This window comes from Manacus vitellinus, unplaced genomic scaffold (assembly GCF_001715985.3).
Source record: "Manacus vitellinus isolate BGI_N305 unplaced genomic scaffold, ASM171598v3 scaffold_22_pilon, whole genome shotgun sequence".
Classification (NCBI taxonomy): Eukaryota; Metazoa; Chordata; class Aves; order Passeriformes; family Pipridae; genus Manacus; species Manacus vitellinus.
In genome coordinates this window covers 12,900,200-12,916,454 of record NW_021939632.1, presented here as the reverse complement: position 1 = coordinate 12,916,454, position 16,255 = coordinate 12,900,200, and the positions used below count along the sequence as shown (strand labels likewise).

The 16,255-nt window shown below is 37.4% G+C and overlaps 1 protein-coding gene across 3 annotated transcripts in view; it reads left to right on the top strand.

The window, feature by feature from the left end:
• The first annotated feature begins 1,575 nt into the window (after positions 1 to 1,575).
• The window catches only part of ABCB11 (ATP binding cassette subfamily B member 11), a 43,555-nt gene continuing 28,875 nt past the window's right edge, over positions 1,576 to 16,255 (top strand). For 2 of the 3 annotated variants that reach the window (XM_018072580.2, XM_018072579.2), the window contains exons 1-6: positions 1,576 to 1,704; positions 6,976 to 7,078; positions 10,700 to 10,721; positions 12,026 to 12,073; positions 12,164 to 12,212; positions 14,098 to 14,339. In XM_018072580.2, coding sequence (XP_017928069.1) covers positions 7,003 to 7,078; positions 10,700 to 10,721; positions 12,026 to 12,073; positions 12,164 to 12,212; positions 14,098 to 14,339 — 437 coding nt within the window. In that variant the 5' untranslated portion in view covers positions 1,576 to 1,704; positions 6,976 to 7,002. Of the gene's footprint in view, positions 1,705 to 6,214; positions 6,285 to 6,605; positions 6,747 to 6,975; positions 7,079 to 10,699; positions 10,722 to 12,025; positions 12,074 to 12,163; positions 12,213 to 14,097; positions 14,340 to 16,255 lie in introns of those variants that run through there. The other variant, XM_018072578.2, reaches the window with a different exon arrangement.

The following is a 16,255-nucleotide window of genomic DNA, read 5'->3' as shown; positions in this document are numbered from 1 at the left end:
TGGAAAGGACAAAAGGAAACAAAGTACAAGAGGACGTGAGGAGATGGAGTGGATTTGGCTAATTTTTCCATTAGCAGCTATAAAAGATGAAGATGACTGTGTGGGAGTGGGACCAGAACTGAGTGCTTTATATTCTCCCTTTTGATATACACAGATTTGGGTGATTTTTCACCAGAGATTTGTTTTTATGGCTGATGTCAGAATTTATCAATCTTCAGGATTTTTTTTTAAGGATGATTTGAAAGAAGCAGAGGTTTACAAGGGAGCAGAGCCCTTCAAAAGGGTTGTAGTAGCTTATGGTCTTAGCTCAAATTCATCACTGCCGTAACCTGCTTCATTAGCAGTTTGGAACACGCTCTGCATACACTTTCTGAATGCTTAGATGAGCGAAGTTTTTAAGTGAGAAGACCGAAGTAATTTATGTAAAGCTAAAATTGCATTCTGTCTTTGGCAAACCAGATCTTTTCTGGAGGTGCTGGATAACTTTGTGTGCAAGTGCAAGTGAACTCTGCTCAAGTACTTTGAAAAGCAAAGGCCTTGAACTACCTTTGGCCAACTTGCTCCTCAAGAAGCTGTCAAAGGTGAATAAATCTGCTCCACCATTTAAATTTCTTTCAGCCTTTCCATTTCCGTGCCCTGCACTGCAATTAACTTGTTTTCTTTTCCTCTGGCTCTATGCTGTGGTGGTGCAGATGATTATCACTGTGACGTTATCTCAGATAGTGTTATTCTCAAAGCTATGCTTTGTTCATTGGGACAGATGGTGGGAAGAGACACCAGTTTTGCATTTAGTTATGCTGTCACTGTGAACACAATAATGATGCTGAACAAGGAAAACTGGAGTTCTGGTTAACATTTAATCGTGATGCACTTTTGGGCATGAGGCTTTATCATGGAAAGTTTGAGGGTGCAGATGACTCAAGCAGAGCTGACAGTCACTATGACTAAAACACTGTCTTTCTATCTTGTCCTATCAGTCAAGGCCCTCTGCAGCAAGAACTGAATTCAGAGAGGAACTAAACCCTGCCTACCATTTGCCTCTAAACTCTGTGGTATTATTGTCTGAGGTCACAGCATTGTCCTCATCAGTGTCCCTTATTGAAAAGTCCGTGGAGGGCTCATCTCCAACTAGAATTCACTACTACTCAGGCTGTAAAATCTTAATTTCAAAGGAAAAATTGTAAAAAATTAGAAGCCATGGGAAGAAAGGCAAGCTGTGGGTTAGAAAACAAAGCTTTTGAGTAAGTTTTTAATGTGAATTTGGCTTAATTTCTGAACCAATTGTTGTGTTATTCAGCTGGTGTTGTTATTTATAGTAGGGATAATAGTGTACAAAATTATTGCCTGGCAAATAAAGTAATTTGATACTAATGCTGATAAAATAATGCTATAATAATTCATTGTGAGTTGTTTTCCAGAGAATGTCTGGTCTCCTCAAGTATAATTGCTTTCCAAGTGCCCTGACTTTATGTTGTGAGATTGCATTAGTCAAATTTAAACACTCCATTGGATGTCAATGAACTGTGAACATTGTGACCGTGTGGTTATTGACCCAGGTGCAAATAGCCAATGCCCAATTTAAAAATTCAGTTCTGACAAATGGGTTAGAATAATGAAAATATGCTGGGAAATGGTTGGGAGCTTCACTGACTGAGCAGGGTCCTTGCAATTTGTCTGTGATTTTATGATTTTTCACAGACACGGGTGAGTAACAAATCTATTAATATTTCAGAGTTGACTGATGAAACTTCCTGAACTGAAAAGTACATGTATTTTTTATTTTTGGGACAATTTAAGCTAAATGCTGCATTCTCTTTGCAAGTTAGTGGGTTTTTTTGGTTTGTGGTTTTTTTTGTTTTGGTTGGTTTGTTTGTTTGTTTGTTTGTTTGTTTTGTTTGTTTTTTTTAGTTTTGGAGGTTTTGTTTTAATAGAACTGTTTGAAGAACAAGACATTCAAGTTTTATTTTGAAGCAAAACGTCTTTCTGCTTATATGCTATTATTTATATCTGAGGAACCTAGGTTTAAAGAAACATGAAGAACAGTGCTTGCAGGGAGGGCCAATTTTCACTGTTTTTCTCTCTCTCCCTTCTTCCCCTTTATATTAAATAAAGATCTTAATCTGAATAAAGAGATTATTTGAAATAGATTGTAGTGGGCTTTGGATGAGGTCCTAATGTTGCTTCATTCACAGGATATATTCCTTTGTTAACATTTTTTAAGTATTACTTATTTAAATCTAGATTTTGAGTTCCTGGAAGATTTTTGTTTATCAAAAATCCAGCAGCCAAACTGTATTGGGCTAGGTTAAGATGCTATTTCACTTCAGTGCAGTTTCTGAGGTATTCTCTGCTCCTAGGTTGTATTTTGCACACACATAGGTAGATAAAATAATCTAATGCCTTATACTATCATTTTAAATGCAGACATCAGCAACAGTATTTTTCAATATGTTCTAAGTGATCCCCAGTTAAACATTCAGACACTGAGGAAGGTTATTTTAATAATTTAATACAGTATCCTTATCTGCTATACTAATCTGTTTCAGTAAGCTAATTAATGATGCCTACCAGAGAGGATAGTATTTGATGTGTTGAGCTTTAGTAAAAATAGGAAAAATATGTTTCCTTTCAAAAATGTGGGACAGTCATAATTTTATTGGAAAAGTGACATAATTCCAGAAAATTTAGCTCTAGCAAGTCTTTATAACTAGAATTCTTTTTCAAGTCTATCAATTATTGGGTTTTTTCCCCACTATTCCTGTTTAAAACTATGTCAGCATTTGGGCTTAAAAAATCAGTTGCAAAATACATTTCATAGTGTTAAAATACAGAGTAGAATAATAGTAGCAGAGTCAAAAAACAAGTAGCTGGAAAAGGACAGGCAGAGAGTGACTTTGCTTTGCTTTACTTTTGAGCCTTCATCGCTTTATAGTATGACATTATCTTTCTGAAGCAGAACTGTAGTGAGGTGGCTTTTTAACCACTTCATGGCTTTTCACTGGGATCCACACTCAGTAGGATGGTTCAAGTGGTTTATATCATTTAATTTAAGTAGATTTATACTTCTGTGAGTCATGAAGTATTTTAAAGCTCTGAAAAGTGTTTGTAAATACCACCCTTAGAGTTTGGATTTCTTTTGATAGCAGAACAGGTAGGAACATTGCTTCTTTACTCCAGAAGAACACGTATTCAAAATCCAGGTGACATTTCCCATTATACTAATTTCAGTGCAAAGTCAGCAGTTTGTGTAGTAGCTCAGCTACTACAGTAACATCACTTGGGTGCTAAGCAGTGTGAAGCAGTCAGTACTAGATAGAGCTGCAAATGATGCCTTCACGTTTAATAACAAATTGCTACTAAAATTACCGTTGTGACAAACTATTTTGTTGCAGTAGAAAATATGAGAATATGGTTGCAGTTGGTATCTGCTGGGTATTATTAATTCAGCAAATAATGCTTAACTACTTGATCAAAAAATTTGAAAAGCTTTAACAAAGATACAAATATTGTGATTTGCATATTTTTCATACACTAATGGCTTTCTGAGCAATCTATTAATTCGTGTTTTCTTTAACTGTGTCCTTCATAAAAACATATACTTAAAGTAAAAAAAACCTGGCTAACCTTAGGGCAATTGCATATTTAAGTTGCATTTTCCTTAAAATCACATCACTGTGAAAGGCTTCCCTGTCTGTACTACCACTGTCAAACTTCCCTGTAAACAGAAAAAAAAGGCTTTGTTTTCAGATCTCCAGCTTCAACCACACAACTGAATTGACATGTAAAAATAAATTCTTTTGAGAATGTGATCATTTTGACAAAATTACCAAAAATGAGCTGGCTGAGAAACTTTTTCTTAAGAAAATTCTAGAACTTTAGGGTGATTTGAACAGGTTTCGGGGAGCTTCTGTTTGAAACTATTTCAATTAATCCAACACAGCAAAAGGCAGAAGGGAGGAGAATAAATTCTGTGTTTTTACTAAAAAAGTGAGTGAAAATTCTTCTGCCACTTGGAAAAAATTATCACTCTCCAGTGAAAACATAATCTCAAGGGACTTGAAACTCTCAGGAGAGTATACTTGCTCTTTTGGGAAACCTACCTTTATTTCAATATAAACTGAATAATGTAATCTGGAAATTAAGCCATTCTTCCATATGTTTGATACAAACTCAGCTGAAGTGAAATTTAATGAATTGTATAAGATCCCATGTGAAGCAGTGATATGTTGATGATGTTTTCCTTTATTTCTGGTCAGAAGCAGAAAGAGAACTTGGAAATTTGCACATGGTAGAGACTGCAACTTAGGAAGTACCATAACTTGTTCAGCTCATTTGCCATCTGTCTCAGAGAATGGAGAAATTATGACTAAAATTGTAAATTTTTCATTTGTATGTGGGGATTAATTAAAAGCTTCTGTGATTTTATGTTCTAAGCAACTATTTTAGTCCTGGCCAGACATTTTGCTATTGCAGTAGTTCTTTGGCTTTACAAATTTACTTAAGAAGAGAATTTGGGTCACAATTTAGGGAGTCACAAAATGTGAGGGGGTCAGAATTTACTGACAAGCAGATGAGTAGATTGTCTCTTCCGAAACTTTTAGACAAGAAAAACTACACCCATAGAGTAGTGATCAATGAACCAGTGTCCAAATGAATGGGTGTGCTAAATGAAGTTCTGCAGAGGTCTGCATTTTTAATGGTATAATCCAGTAATATTGATAATAATGTGGATTACACAATGGAGAATATGCTTGTTAAATTCAATCATGACTGTTCTGTCATGACTTTTCATGTATGTTCTGCATATATTCCTGAAGAATGGCACTAGAAGTCAAAATCCCCTTAATAAACAGGTAAAATGGGCTGAAGGATGTAAGGTGCAATTAAATATGAGCAATATCAGGCAGGATTAATCAAATGTGAAAACCTAGTTTGGAAAGCAACTGACTGTAGCAAATCGTTTGCAAAAATTTAGTGTCTATGGAGGACTACATGAATGCGAATCAACAATGTGATAGTTTTGTTAAAAACCCAAATGTCATACTGGGTTGTGTGAACAGGAACATAATCCATTACATGGGAAATAATCTTTGTCCAATATTGGTAAGACTGGTGCTGTAGTGCTCTTATGCACTCATCACTCCATTAAAGATGTACTAGAATCCAGAGGAGACCAGTGGAAATTATCAGATGTTTAAGAAATATACCCTACCAAGGGAAATTGAATGACTTGCTTTCTTTATCTGAAGAGGGTGACTTTCTAGTATTATTAAAATAAATACAGCCTACTTACAAAGTGAAAAGGAATATTATGTTTCATCTCCCTGGTGCACAAGAAGTAAGATATTCAGATTATACATTAGGAAAAAAATATGTTAGCAAGAAGGATACTGAAGCACTAATTGTCAGGGGAGTGCTTCAGACATCTTCGATCATTAAAGTTAGTTAAGATTAGTTAGAATAATTGAATTTTGCATTAGATGCTTAGAATTATTCCAGAGAGTTTGGTCTTTCCAGTGTGACTTAGTGATGTATTAGTGATGTGCCAAGGGATGTACACATAAAATTCAAAGGAAAAGGGTAAAAAGAGTTGGAGTTGGGAGTCAGCGGTTCTTGAAAACCAAATTGGAGAGAAAAGAATAAAAAAGGAAAGGTTGGGCGATTATGGGAAGTGAAATTATTAAAAGTTACATATGCACCCTGAACCACTGGACTAGATCCTTATGTTGCTCCACTTTGATCTAAAAATGAATTTATTTCCTTCATCCTTGGGTAATTTCAAAGCCAATCTGCTTCTCAATCCTTCCCACTTATAAGGAACTGCCTGGCTGTAGCTAATCACACAGCTATTGCCAATATGAAGGATTTTGGTAGTTTTAATGCTATTAAAAGGAAATAAGTGGTTCCTTTAGAGGGCTCAATAGGTAGAAACTCAGCTGGCTGGGAAGTCAGGTGGTGTAACACAAGTAATCTATGGAAATGCGTCTTTTACACAGAAGTTTTGCTATCCGAACGCATTGCAATATGCCTGAAATGAGAGGTTGTGAGAGGTTTATACAGAAGTATAATCATGCAAATGTTGATGTTTGAAAACTGGAAGAAGATATTGTAACTATGTTTTGGGACACATTACGTTAAACAAAGATGTGGATGAGATGACTTTGGTTGTGAAAGGGCATGTTTTGGGGAGGGCTTCTGCAGCGCTTTTCCCTGGGCGCCATCTTGGATGCCAGGCCTAACTACTGGCAGATTTTGCCTCACAGAAGTGCTTCTTTAACAAAAAAGTACTAACTTCGTCTTCTTATTTCTTCTCATGTATGACATCTATTCAGCATGTCAGTGTGAATAGTTAGGAATAAAACTGTCCAGAGGAGCAGGTCTGGTAGCCAAGAGCTGTGGGAGTGCTGCTGTGGTGGTGAGGATGCAGGTGTCAGTGTGGCTCTGGGGCCTCCCCCCAGCCACCCTTGTCCCCAGCTGTCCCCTGTCATGGTCCTGCTGGCTGCTGACACCTGGGACAGCACAAGGCAGGGGAGGTCTCCTGCCTGCTGCTCCCTTATAAGTGAGGCAGGACCTGTCATGTTAATATCTCACTCTATTGCCTACAGATGTCACCCACACAAAGGCAGTAGTTTATTTAACAGAGCCATTAATGGGGACAGGGCTCTTTGCAGTGGCTGACAAGCCCCAGGAACAGCTCTGCTCAAGGCAGGAGGCACTGAAGCCTGTCAGAGGCTTTGCACTCTGGGGTGAGTTGAGCCCTCTTCTCTGAGGTGTTTTTCTGCTCTGTAGTTTCACTGAGTCTGTCACAGCTGTTCTGTTATAACTTGTGCTGTAATCAGTGCTGTAATCCCAGACATTGTCCTGAGATCATGAGGGCAAAACTGAGGTAAGTAGAACTTTAACATAATATTGTTTTATGTTTGCAGACAAATGTATGCTGATATTCTTCCTCTCCCTCCCACCATCTCTTTTCAGGGCTTCTGATTGAAGTAAATAATCATCATGTCTGACCCAGTTGTTCTGCGTAGCATCAAGAGATTGGGAGAGGATAACTATGCTTTCGACTTGGATGGTAAATGTAAGAAGTTTATTCTTCAGTCACCTCCTTATTTTATAAAGCATGTGAAATAGATGGTGGGTGACCTAAGTGAAGCAAATAGTCTACAGAATACAAAGAAAACTGTCTGTGGAATAAATATAGAGTTATGTGGTATCTGCTGTTATGGGTATGCTGCCTGCAAAACAACTTTTCTGTAAAAAACTATGTATAAAAATCCCTACTCATGGACAATATTTACATATCAGCTAACAATTTCAAGGTATCTACATCAGTTTTTATGCTCAGCTCTTTGGTGTACAAGTAAAAGACTTTTACTGTGAAAAAGAAAAAGGTGCTGTCTTCCATAGTTTCTTTCAGCAAACACTTTTATTTGTAGTCATACTTATAATAGGCATAATTCTTATAAACTAATGGTAAGTGAAGATCTGCATTCCTTTTTTTCATCAGAGCTTGTCCTCCAGTTTTCCATTTTTCCTTTGCAATGTCCATTTTACCAGTCTAAATGCAGCGTGAGTCAAGGAGAAACATGAAGAGAAACTGCTAAATATTTTCAGCTCTGTTTATATGACTTGAGAAAAGCCATCAAAAAAGAGAGTGTTAAATATTTATACAGATTGTAAAGTTCAAAGGAAAACAAAACAGTAGCCCACAGTGAAAGATAAATTGCAATGAATGGCAATGTACTTGCTCCTCACATAGAGTAAAAAGTGTTCTCAAAAGCATTCCAGTACTCAAATATCACCAGATTCCCTAAGCATATATGCATTTTGTATGTATGACAGCTGCAGCCTAGTCCTGGAAGTGTTTAAACTTTCATTAAAAACATATGTGAGTGAAAAGCTTAAAACCATGCATGAAATAGCTTGTGTTCTAAAGGAGGGCCTTACTGGGATTTACAAATGTCACAATCAACCCCAATTTCACCTGCTTCGTCATCAAAATAAGTGTTCTTGAGTCAGCTCTGAACAAAACAGCTTGGGGAGGAGGGATGCTTTCTTAGCTTGGGTTATCTTTTAAATATTCAGATGTGTTGTTAGAACAATCAAGCTGGATAGTAATAGAGAGCATGCAGTTTTATTTCCCTTGAAATACTTTATGACAGATCACCTCCAGGAAACTGAAGACTCATGTTGAAAGACAGTGCCTCTCTGCTGGAACTATTTTTCACCAACAAAAATAAAACAAAGCAAATCATACTAGAATGAGATAAAGTGATTTTTTTCCCCTTCCTAGACAACAGTTCAGGTTTAAGACAGTCCAGCCTCAGCGTTTTTCATTCCTTGGGAACCATACAGCTGCCTTTTGTTAAAACTTGCAGCACACAGCATAATTCTTCACATAACCAAGTAGATAATGAAATTTCACAAAATAAGATACTTTTACAAGACCCTATGGCTGATTTTTAATAAGAGGGCCCTCTTCAAGCCTCTCTTTCTCCTGTATAACAGCAGTGTCCCAGTTATAACTTGATCTGCGGTGTCTGTTGCTATTTTGAAAACTTCATAGCTGAAGTCTGTATTTCAAATCTATTATCATTCATTGCTTGGGTTTGGGATTTCCTTCCAATTTTTATCAGTAATAGGATGTCTCATAGGACTGCTGTGGGTGTAACAGTAGAGTCTGAATACATTTAGAGTATTCAGTCTGAGCTTAGACTAAGCCTTGATTGTGGTTATCTTTGTAGAGATTGAGTTATACCTGCAAACATAAAAGCAGCTGTTCCATTAGAAGACACTACATGTGCAGTTTTTTGCTATGACATTAGAAACTGAACAAGAGTTTCATGTGCAGAAGGTGTTATGTTCCCAGCTTCTGTCACTCTGTGTTAGCCAGATAATTTCTTTGGTTTTTAACAATCCTCATCAAATATCTTTCTGGCATGTTAGATTCTGCAGCTCATTTTGAAGTCTCCAACATAGCAGCAGCAACGTCAGCTTCATGATTGTAAAAAGACCCAATGTGAATGTTTTCTGAAATATTGTGTTCTCTCCCCAGTGTATATTGATACCCCAGCACACTGCTCTGCACCTTACTGGAATGAGCAGCTGTCTGTGTGCTTGTAGCACTGCAGATCTCCCCACTCACCTCACCTGCTGTGTTTTGTTTTTAAACCCTCTCACTTAGGCTGCTAACTAGCAGCAGTTTCAATGCAAGGGGCAATGTGGATTCCAATATGGGTGTCGAGGTGGGCAGGAACGATGAGGAAAAGGGAGTGAATAGGTTGAGGGGATATATGCTGCTTCTGGGACAGAAAACTGTTCATCTCTTCCGGCCACTTACTTTGAACTCCCAGTTTGCTTAGATTTATCTTGCTGGTTTGTAGAGTTGGTTTTTTGTCTGCTTGTTTATTTTACATACTTGTTGCTGTTACTTGTGAGATTTTGACAAAAGACTTTCTACTGGGACCATAACTATTCCTCTTTTTACAATTGGGGTGTTTTTTTGCCCTATCAAGTGAGTTTGCCTCCGATTTCTTAGTTTTTTTGTTACCATTTCCAAGTGACAAAGGGAGCAGAATAAAACCAATAGACTGCTTGTTAAGCAACATAAAGTTGTCTTATTAACCCCAAAAAGGAGATGTAATCAGCTATTCCCTCAGTTACAAACTCAGACTGTTTCCATCTAACATTGTGTTCTTGGCAAATGCAAAACCCTGGAGGTAATGGAAAAACCTTCTTTCCCTAGGTAGAAAAATCATAGAGGCAAAATTTGTGGTTGGGTTGCAGTGACTTTCTTTGCACCCTCTGTGAATTGTGAAGCAAAGTTGCTTGGTGTTTACTCTGTGAGACGGACCTGTACATGCTCAGTGATGTGTCACTAGATGTGAAGAAAGGAAAGCAGTGCTTGAAAAGCAAACCATGGTTCTGAACCTGATGCTGAGCTGGCAAATGCATCATAAATTAACAAAGTACATATGCTAAAGTGCCCTTAGATTATCCAAATTGTGATGTAGATATAAAACTAGCTCTTTATTCATTGTCATCTCAAGTGATGTACAGTAAATCTTTTCTACATCAGACCTTATGATGACATTTTTTAGGGCCCCTGACAACACAAGCTGTACTTCAGGTATGATGTCTTTCACAACATCTTTTGAAAGGAAGCTAAATCCAGACCTTTTCTGGGGACCAAGGAGTTGCTCTACAGCATAATTATGTCTTGCAGTATAATTCCATTTCTCTAAGCTGTGGTTCCCTAGACAATGCCCCAAGAGTAGACATCAGTGTAACAGGTTCATCGTACCCTCCAGGGCCACAACTGCCCCTCTTACACAGGATTTGCAGTCTCTAAGTTGTTAGAAGGCAAGACTGAAGAGCTACCAATCTTGCTTTCAGGAAGCATGCATGGAGTGACATTAGAGTAGTATTCCTTGATGAGACCATTCCCAAGAGAACCAGTTGAATATTAGCAAACAGTTTGCAATGAAAAGGAGTTAAGTTTTGACAAATGTCCTGAATAATGTATTTAGTGTAAACCATATCCCTGGTTTCTATATGTATTAGTGGGAATATGATGTTTATAACCTAGGAATGATCAGGTCCCATGGGGTTCTAGGGTTTGTATTTCACATGTCTACAGAAGATTATGTACTTTAACAATAATTATTAACTAGACTGTGCATTTATTTTTCCCTTACAGGTAACAGCTTGAAGAAATCAGAGTAAGTCGTGTACACGAACGGAACAATCAATATTTCTAGGAATATTCAAAGAAGTTAATGTCATCGGATCAAATTGGCACACTGACAAAATATATGACTTTTTTTTTGAAAAAGCTGTTCTCTTGCAGCTGAACTGCCTTATTTGATACAACTGAAACAGGTAGACCAAAGCAGTCTTGGAAACCTTTAGAAACAAAAACGCCAGCAAAATATGGTGTTCCTTTTGAAAGTGTTTTTGATATTCAAATTTATCTTTCTTCAGTGCTTTTAGCTTGAGAAATAAGCTTTTCAGGAATTTTAATCAATCTTGATTAATTTCTCTTAAAGCTTAACTGTGAGGTTTTAAAACAAAAGAAATTTGCTCACTTCATTTGAGCTCAGATATTAAGATTTAAATGTAGAATTCTGGATAGTTAAAATATGAAATGATTTAGAGAATTTGACCTTCAGCTATAATCAGAGATCCAAATGGGATTAAGACCCTGCTCTTTTCTAGACCTTTGGACAACTCTGTGGCAGGCTGGACAATGGGTGCTATAATTTGAGCCAGCTCTTTCTGACACAGCGTACATGGTCTGAGAGCTACTTCTAAAATGTAGAAGCTAGAGCAGCTCTTAATTTTTGTCTTTATCAGGTTGCCCATCTAAGAGAGCACCAAGCCAGTATTCAAGGTCTACCGTGTGTTCCCACTTATCTTCAAACCCAACTTCTGTTGGACTTTTACACATAACACACATATGGTCTTACATACCTGAAGGAAAGCTTCCTTCAGGCTTTCCAGGATCTGGTTTCTAAAAACAGTTTATGACAAATATAGCTTGAATTAATTTGTTTCACTAAAAACCAAATAAAACCAAATGAAACAAATAAAACCCAACCCCACCACAAATAGAATATCCCTACTCATTCATCACTGAATGTACACACCTGATGATGACTACTTGCTATGTATGGATCCCATCCATAACAGTACAACCAGTCCTTTTGATTTAACTGATTATACAAAATGTGAGCACCGAGGAAAAAAATCAACCCAACTATGATAGGATAAGAGATTCTATTGCACTATGGCAATATGAACATACAGGACTTTTGTCTCTCTTAAAGAAAGGATTAGCCAACAATTTGGATGGTAGATTTTTCTCTCACTGACCTCAGAGAACCCACATTAAAGCAACAGTATTTTGAGGAACTGTTTATAAAACAAAGTATAAACCTGGGGAAAATGTCTCAACAAAATGTAATTTCAGAGAAGTAACCAAGAGACTAAAAGTAATAATGTAAAATCTTATCCTTTTTGCCAGGAATTTCTATATATATGAAGAACCTTTTATAGAGAAGAAAAGTGAAAAGTGAGTTAAGTTCAATTCTTTATATTTGCGTATAGAACAAAATATGTTCTAAAATATAAGTTAATAATTTTATGTTTTCTGTTCTGAAAGGTCATCAAAGAAGAAAGAAAACAGTGTTCGTGTTGGCTTCTTTCAGCTGGTAACGAAAGCAATGGCTATAAATATTTGATGTGTATTGTGCTGCAGAATAAGGGACAGTAACCAGTATGGTTGTTTTGGGGAATAGCTGTGACTAAGCCAAACTTTTAAGGATTAAATCTTTTTGCCTGAAATCCTGCCAATAAATTCAATGGGAATTTAATAGAACCCTTTGTCATCTTGTCAGTTTGGTATTGATAATCGATGTTTATGTCAAAATTGCCTATTAAAAACATTATATTAAATCTACAGGTAGATACGTGGAAATGAGGTAAGATGCAAAACAGAGATCTAGGTGACCTTGGTTCATTCTTATTTCTGCCAAAAATTTACTGTGTGATATTTGGCAGATAATTTAGCTCCCTTGTAATTGCTCCATGTGTATTAGAAGATTTGGTAGCTATAGAAACTTGTGGATGCACAATAACATATAGTATGTCTAGCCTTTGATGTAATTCCATAGGGTGCACATATATTTTAAATTTAATGTAGTGAAGAGATGTCCAACCCTGCAGCTGCAGCATGCAGCTAAGAGGTCTTATTACTTCTGTTTTGGTCATAGTCTGGGCAATTAGCCTGTAATGTGTCCAGACTAATATGGTCCTGACTGTAAAACTAGGCTAGTGCAGTTACATTCATTGTACTGTACCTGGCTAAGTATCTCAACTTCTAGTTGGGTGGAGAGAACAGTCTGTCCACAGAGAAGGCTATTCTTTCAAGCAGAGAGGTTTGAATGCCGTAGGCAGTTTTACAGAGATATTTAAAGTGCAGTGGGTTAACACAGTATGTTTGCCTCAGATGTGCTGAGAGACCAGATACCACATATCTGTGCATTTTCTGTGTGGAGTTTTTTTTAAACAAGGGAATTCCTGGATTTCTTATGAGCAAGGTTTGCAGAACAGTGGTAGTGTTACAGGTTTGGTTTTTTGGTGGTTTTTTTTTTTTTTTTTTTGAAAGACCTTTTATTTATTTCTCTTTTGTGTTAACTGCTTTTCACTGTATCTTGTCTTTGCCCTAAGGTCCCTTTTCCATATGTGCTTCAAATTTCCACCCTTTCTTCTCTTAGATACATTGTAGCACCTAGAGAACCTGGATAGGTTCTTCAATAGGCTATGATTTCTCTTTACTCTCCTATTTCAAAATGTACAGCATTTTAAACTGATATTCTATATGGACAGTTTAAACTATATATTTGTGCCTGACTTCAACCAGAGAATCAAACTTCAAAAAATCATGAAAAAGGTAACTTAAATCACTGTATCTTTGCCAAGTGACCAGCTACACGTGGGCACACTCTTAGCCCATAGCAAATGTAAGGTAATAGGATTTAGCTCAGTCTCTTTTTTTGCTGCATACTATGTCATATTTCTGTACATTTCTCCCAGATTAAAAGCCAATGCATAACTGCCTGGCTCAGCCAACAGGCTTTAGAATATTAACTATGAGAACTTGCTCTCGGATGTTTAGTTGAATTTTCACCAAAGCACCTCAGACTTTTGAGAAACTCTAACTCTGTTTGGAGGCTCTGCATAATGCTCCAAGGCTTTCTCCTCCCTTCCCTCTCCCTCTATGAATTATAGTTACTATTCTTAATCTCTTAGCTAATTTCTGCAATGATGGTAATGTGGAACAACACTGAGCTCTTAATGTTACATGATAATACATTCATTCACATGTTAAAATGGAGCTCAATAATTTATGAGGCTGTAATCACAGATGCGATTAGATTAGATTGGAGAGATTTGTCTTCTTTTTGTGTTGAAGATAATTCTGAAGTTTAAAGAGAATGTTTTTTTATCTGATCCACCTAATTAATGATTTATCAGTAAACAAGCAGTATGAAGACTGCCTCTCAGCAGAGACCATATTTTTTCTTCTCTCTTTAGTTTCGATTTGCTTCATCTACCGAGATTTTAATGATGGTCGTTGGTAGTTTCTGTGCTATTGTTCATGGAATAGCCCAACCAGCTGTGTTGCTTGTGTTTGGTGCAATGGCAGACACATTTATTGAGTATGACATTGAAATGCAAGAGCTTAAAGACCCAAACAAGACATGTGTAAATAACACCATAGTGTGGATTAATGGTACTATTCATCAGAATGAAAAGAATGTCACAGTAAGATGTGGGTAAGTAATGAATGTATTTGTTTCTTTTCCATTGTTATTATAGTTTGTCAGAGAATGCCTTGCTACTGAGGGTCCTGTTCAGCCTTTAAATCTTACATTTTCTATTCATAAGGCAAAAAAGGGGCATGGTTCTTATTACAGAGCCCTATTACTGAGCTGGAGATATTATCTAGAGGGAAAGAAGGTCAGCTTGGGTCTTGATCTTTCAGCTACAGATGTCAGCAAGAATATTCTTTGATTATGATTGTTCTGATAACAGATATACATATTATATATCTGAATTCATTAATCTATTTTACTGATTACACTATAGATTATAATGACTTCTGGTCATTCTGGTTAGGACTATAGGTTAGGACCTATAATGCCTGATGACTTCTGAGCAAGTTAGTTGACTCTTGTCATTGAGAGAAATGAGCATTTCTAGAACACAATTCATTAGCTTATGGTGGATTTCTGAGGCAGGTCAGATGAACCACCATATAAGACAGCCTGTTTCTTTCCATGAACTATAATAAATGGAGTCTAGATGATTCATTCAGATACACATCTGTCAAAGCCAAGTTTGACCCTGTAACCTCTCCTAAAAGTCATTTTTCAGTGCATCATTCCAAGAGTTTTCTAATCTTTGAGTCACACTTAATTAGATATTTAATTAGAATTAAAAGTCACTTTCTAAAGGTCTTTGAAATTCACAGCACATGGAAGTGATTCACATACCTAGATAGAGGTGACTGGGGCCAAATTACTTGCTCCAGTCTGTCCAAGCCCTTCTCCACAGAGCAGCTCTCAATCCAGCCCCAGCCCCACGTGTATTTATGCTTGAGATTGCCCTCTCACATTTGGCCTTGTTGAACTTCATGAGGTTCCCACGGTCCCACCTCTCAAGCCTGTCAAGGTCCATCTGGATGGCATCCCTTCCCTCCTGTATGTCCATCACACCCCACAGCTTGGTGTCACCAGGAAACTTGCTGAAGGTGCCCTCAATCCCACTGTCCATGTCACTGACAAAGATCTGAAGCAGCCCTGGTCCCAATACCAACCCCTAAGGAATGCCACTCATCACAGGTCTCCACTTTGACATTGAGCTGTTGACTGCAGCTCTTTGAGTGTGACCATCCAGCCAATTACTCATCCACCAAGTGGTCTATCTGCGTTCTCTCCAGCTTAGAGACAAGGGGGTCATGTGGGATAGCATCAAATGCTTTGCACAAGTCTGGGTAGATGATGTCAGTCTCTCTTCCCTCAGCCACCAAAGCTGTAACCCTATCATAGAAGGCCACCAAATCTGTCAGGCAGGAGTTGCCCTTAGTGAAGACATGTTGGCTGTCACCAGCCACCTCCTTATTTATCATGTGCCTTGGCACAATTTCTAGGAGGATCTGTTTCATGATCTTGATTAAACATGAAAAATCGTACTGGATATCTGTGTCAGGCAGCTGAGTTGCTTCCATGATTGTTTTTTGCAAGAGATCAAGTCAGATTCATAGTGTTCCCTTTTGGCTTAAAAGTTCTGTGTGCGAAATTTTGGGTAAATGGAGTAGAATTTGCTGTCTGCAGGATGTTTTTAAAAATTTGTCTAAAAGAATAGCCTAAATGCAAAAGCAGCAATTCAATGCCCTTCACTGATATTATGAGTAATTTAACACTCCTACTTGAGTAACAAAAACAAATAATCATTTCAGATTAGAAACTTATATTTGAAGTAATATTTGAATTGACTTTAGCAGCCCTCATTTCTCCCCATGTTGAAATCTGAGTGTTATTAGCTGGTATAATGGCACAAAGCAAGCACATTCAACATCTAATGAAAACTTGTTTTGCAGTTTTTCTCTGAAACCCCTGCTCACCTGTGCTCTTTTGGAGCATGCAGTCTGGGGGGTTTCCCAGAGACTGCAGGATGGCAGAGCATTTTC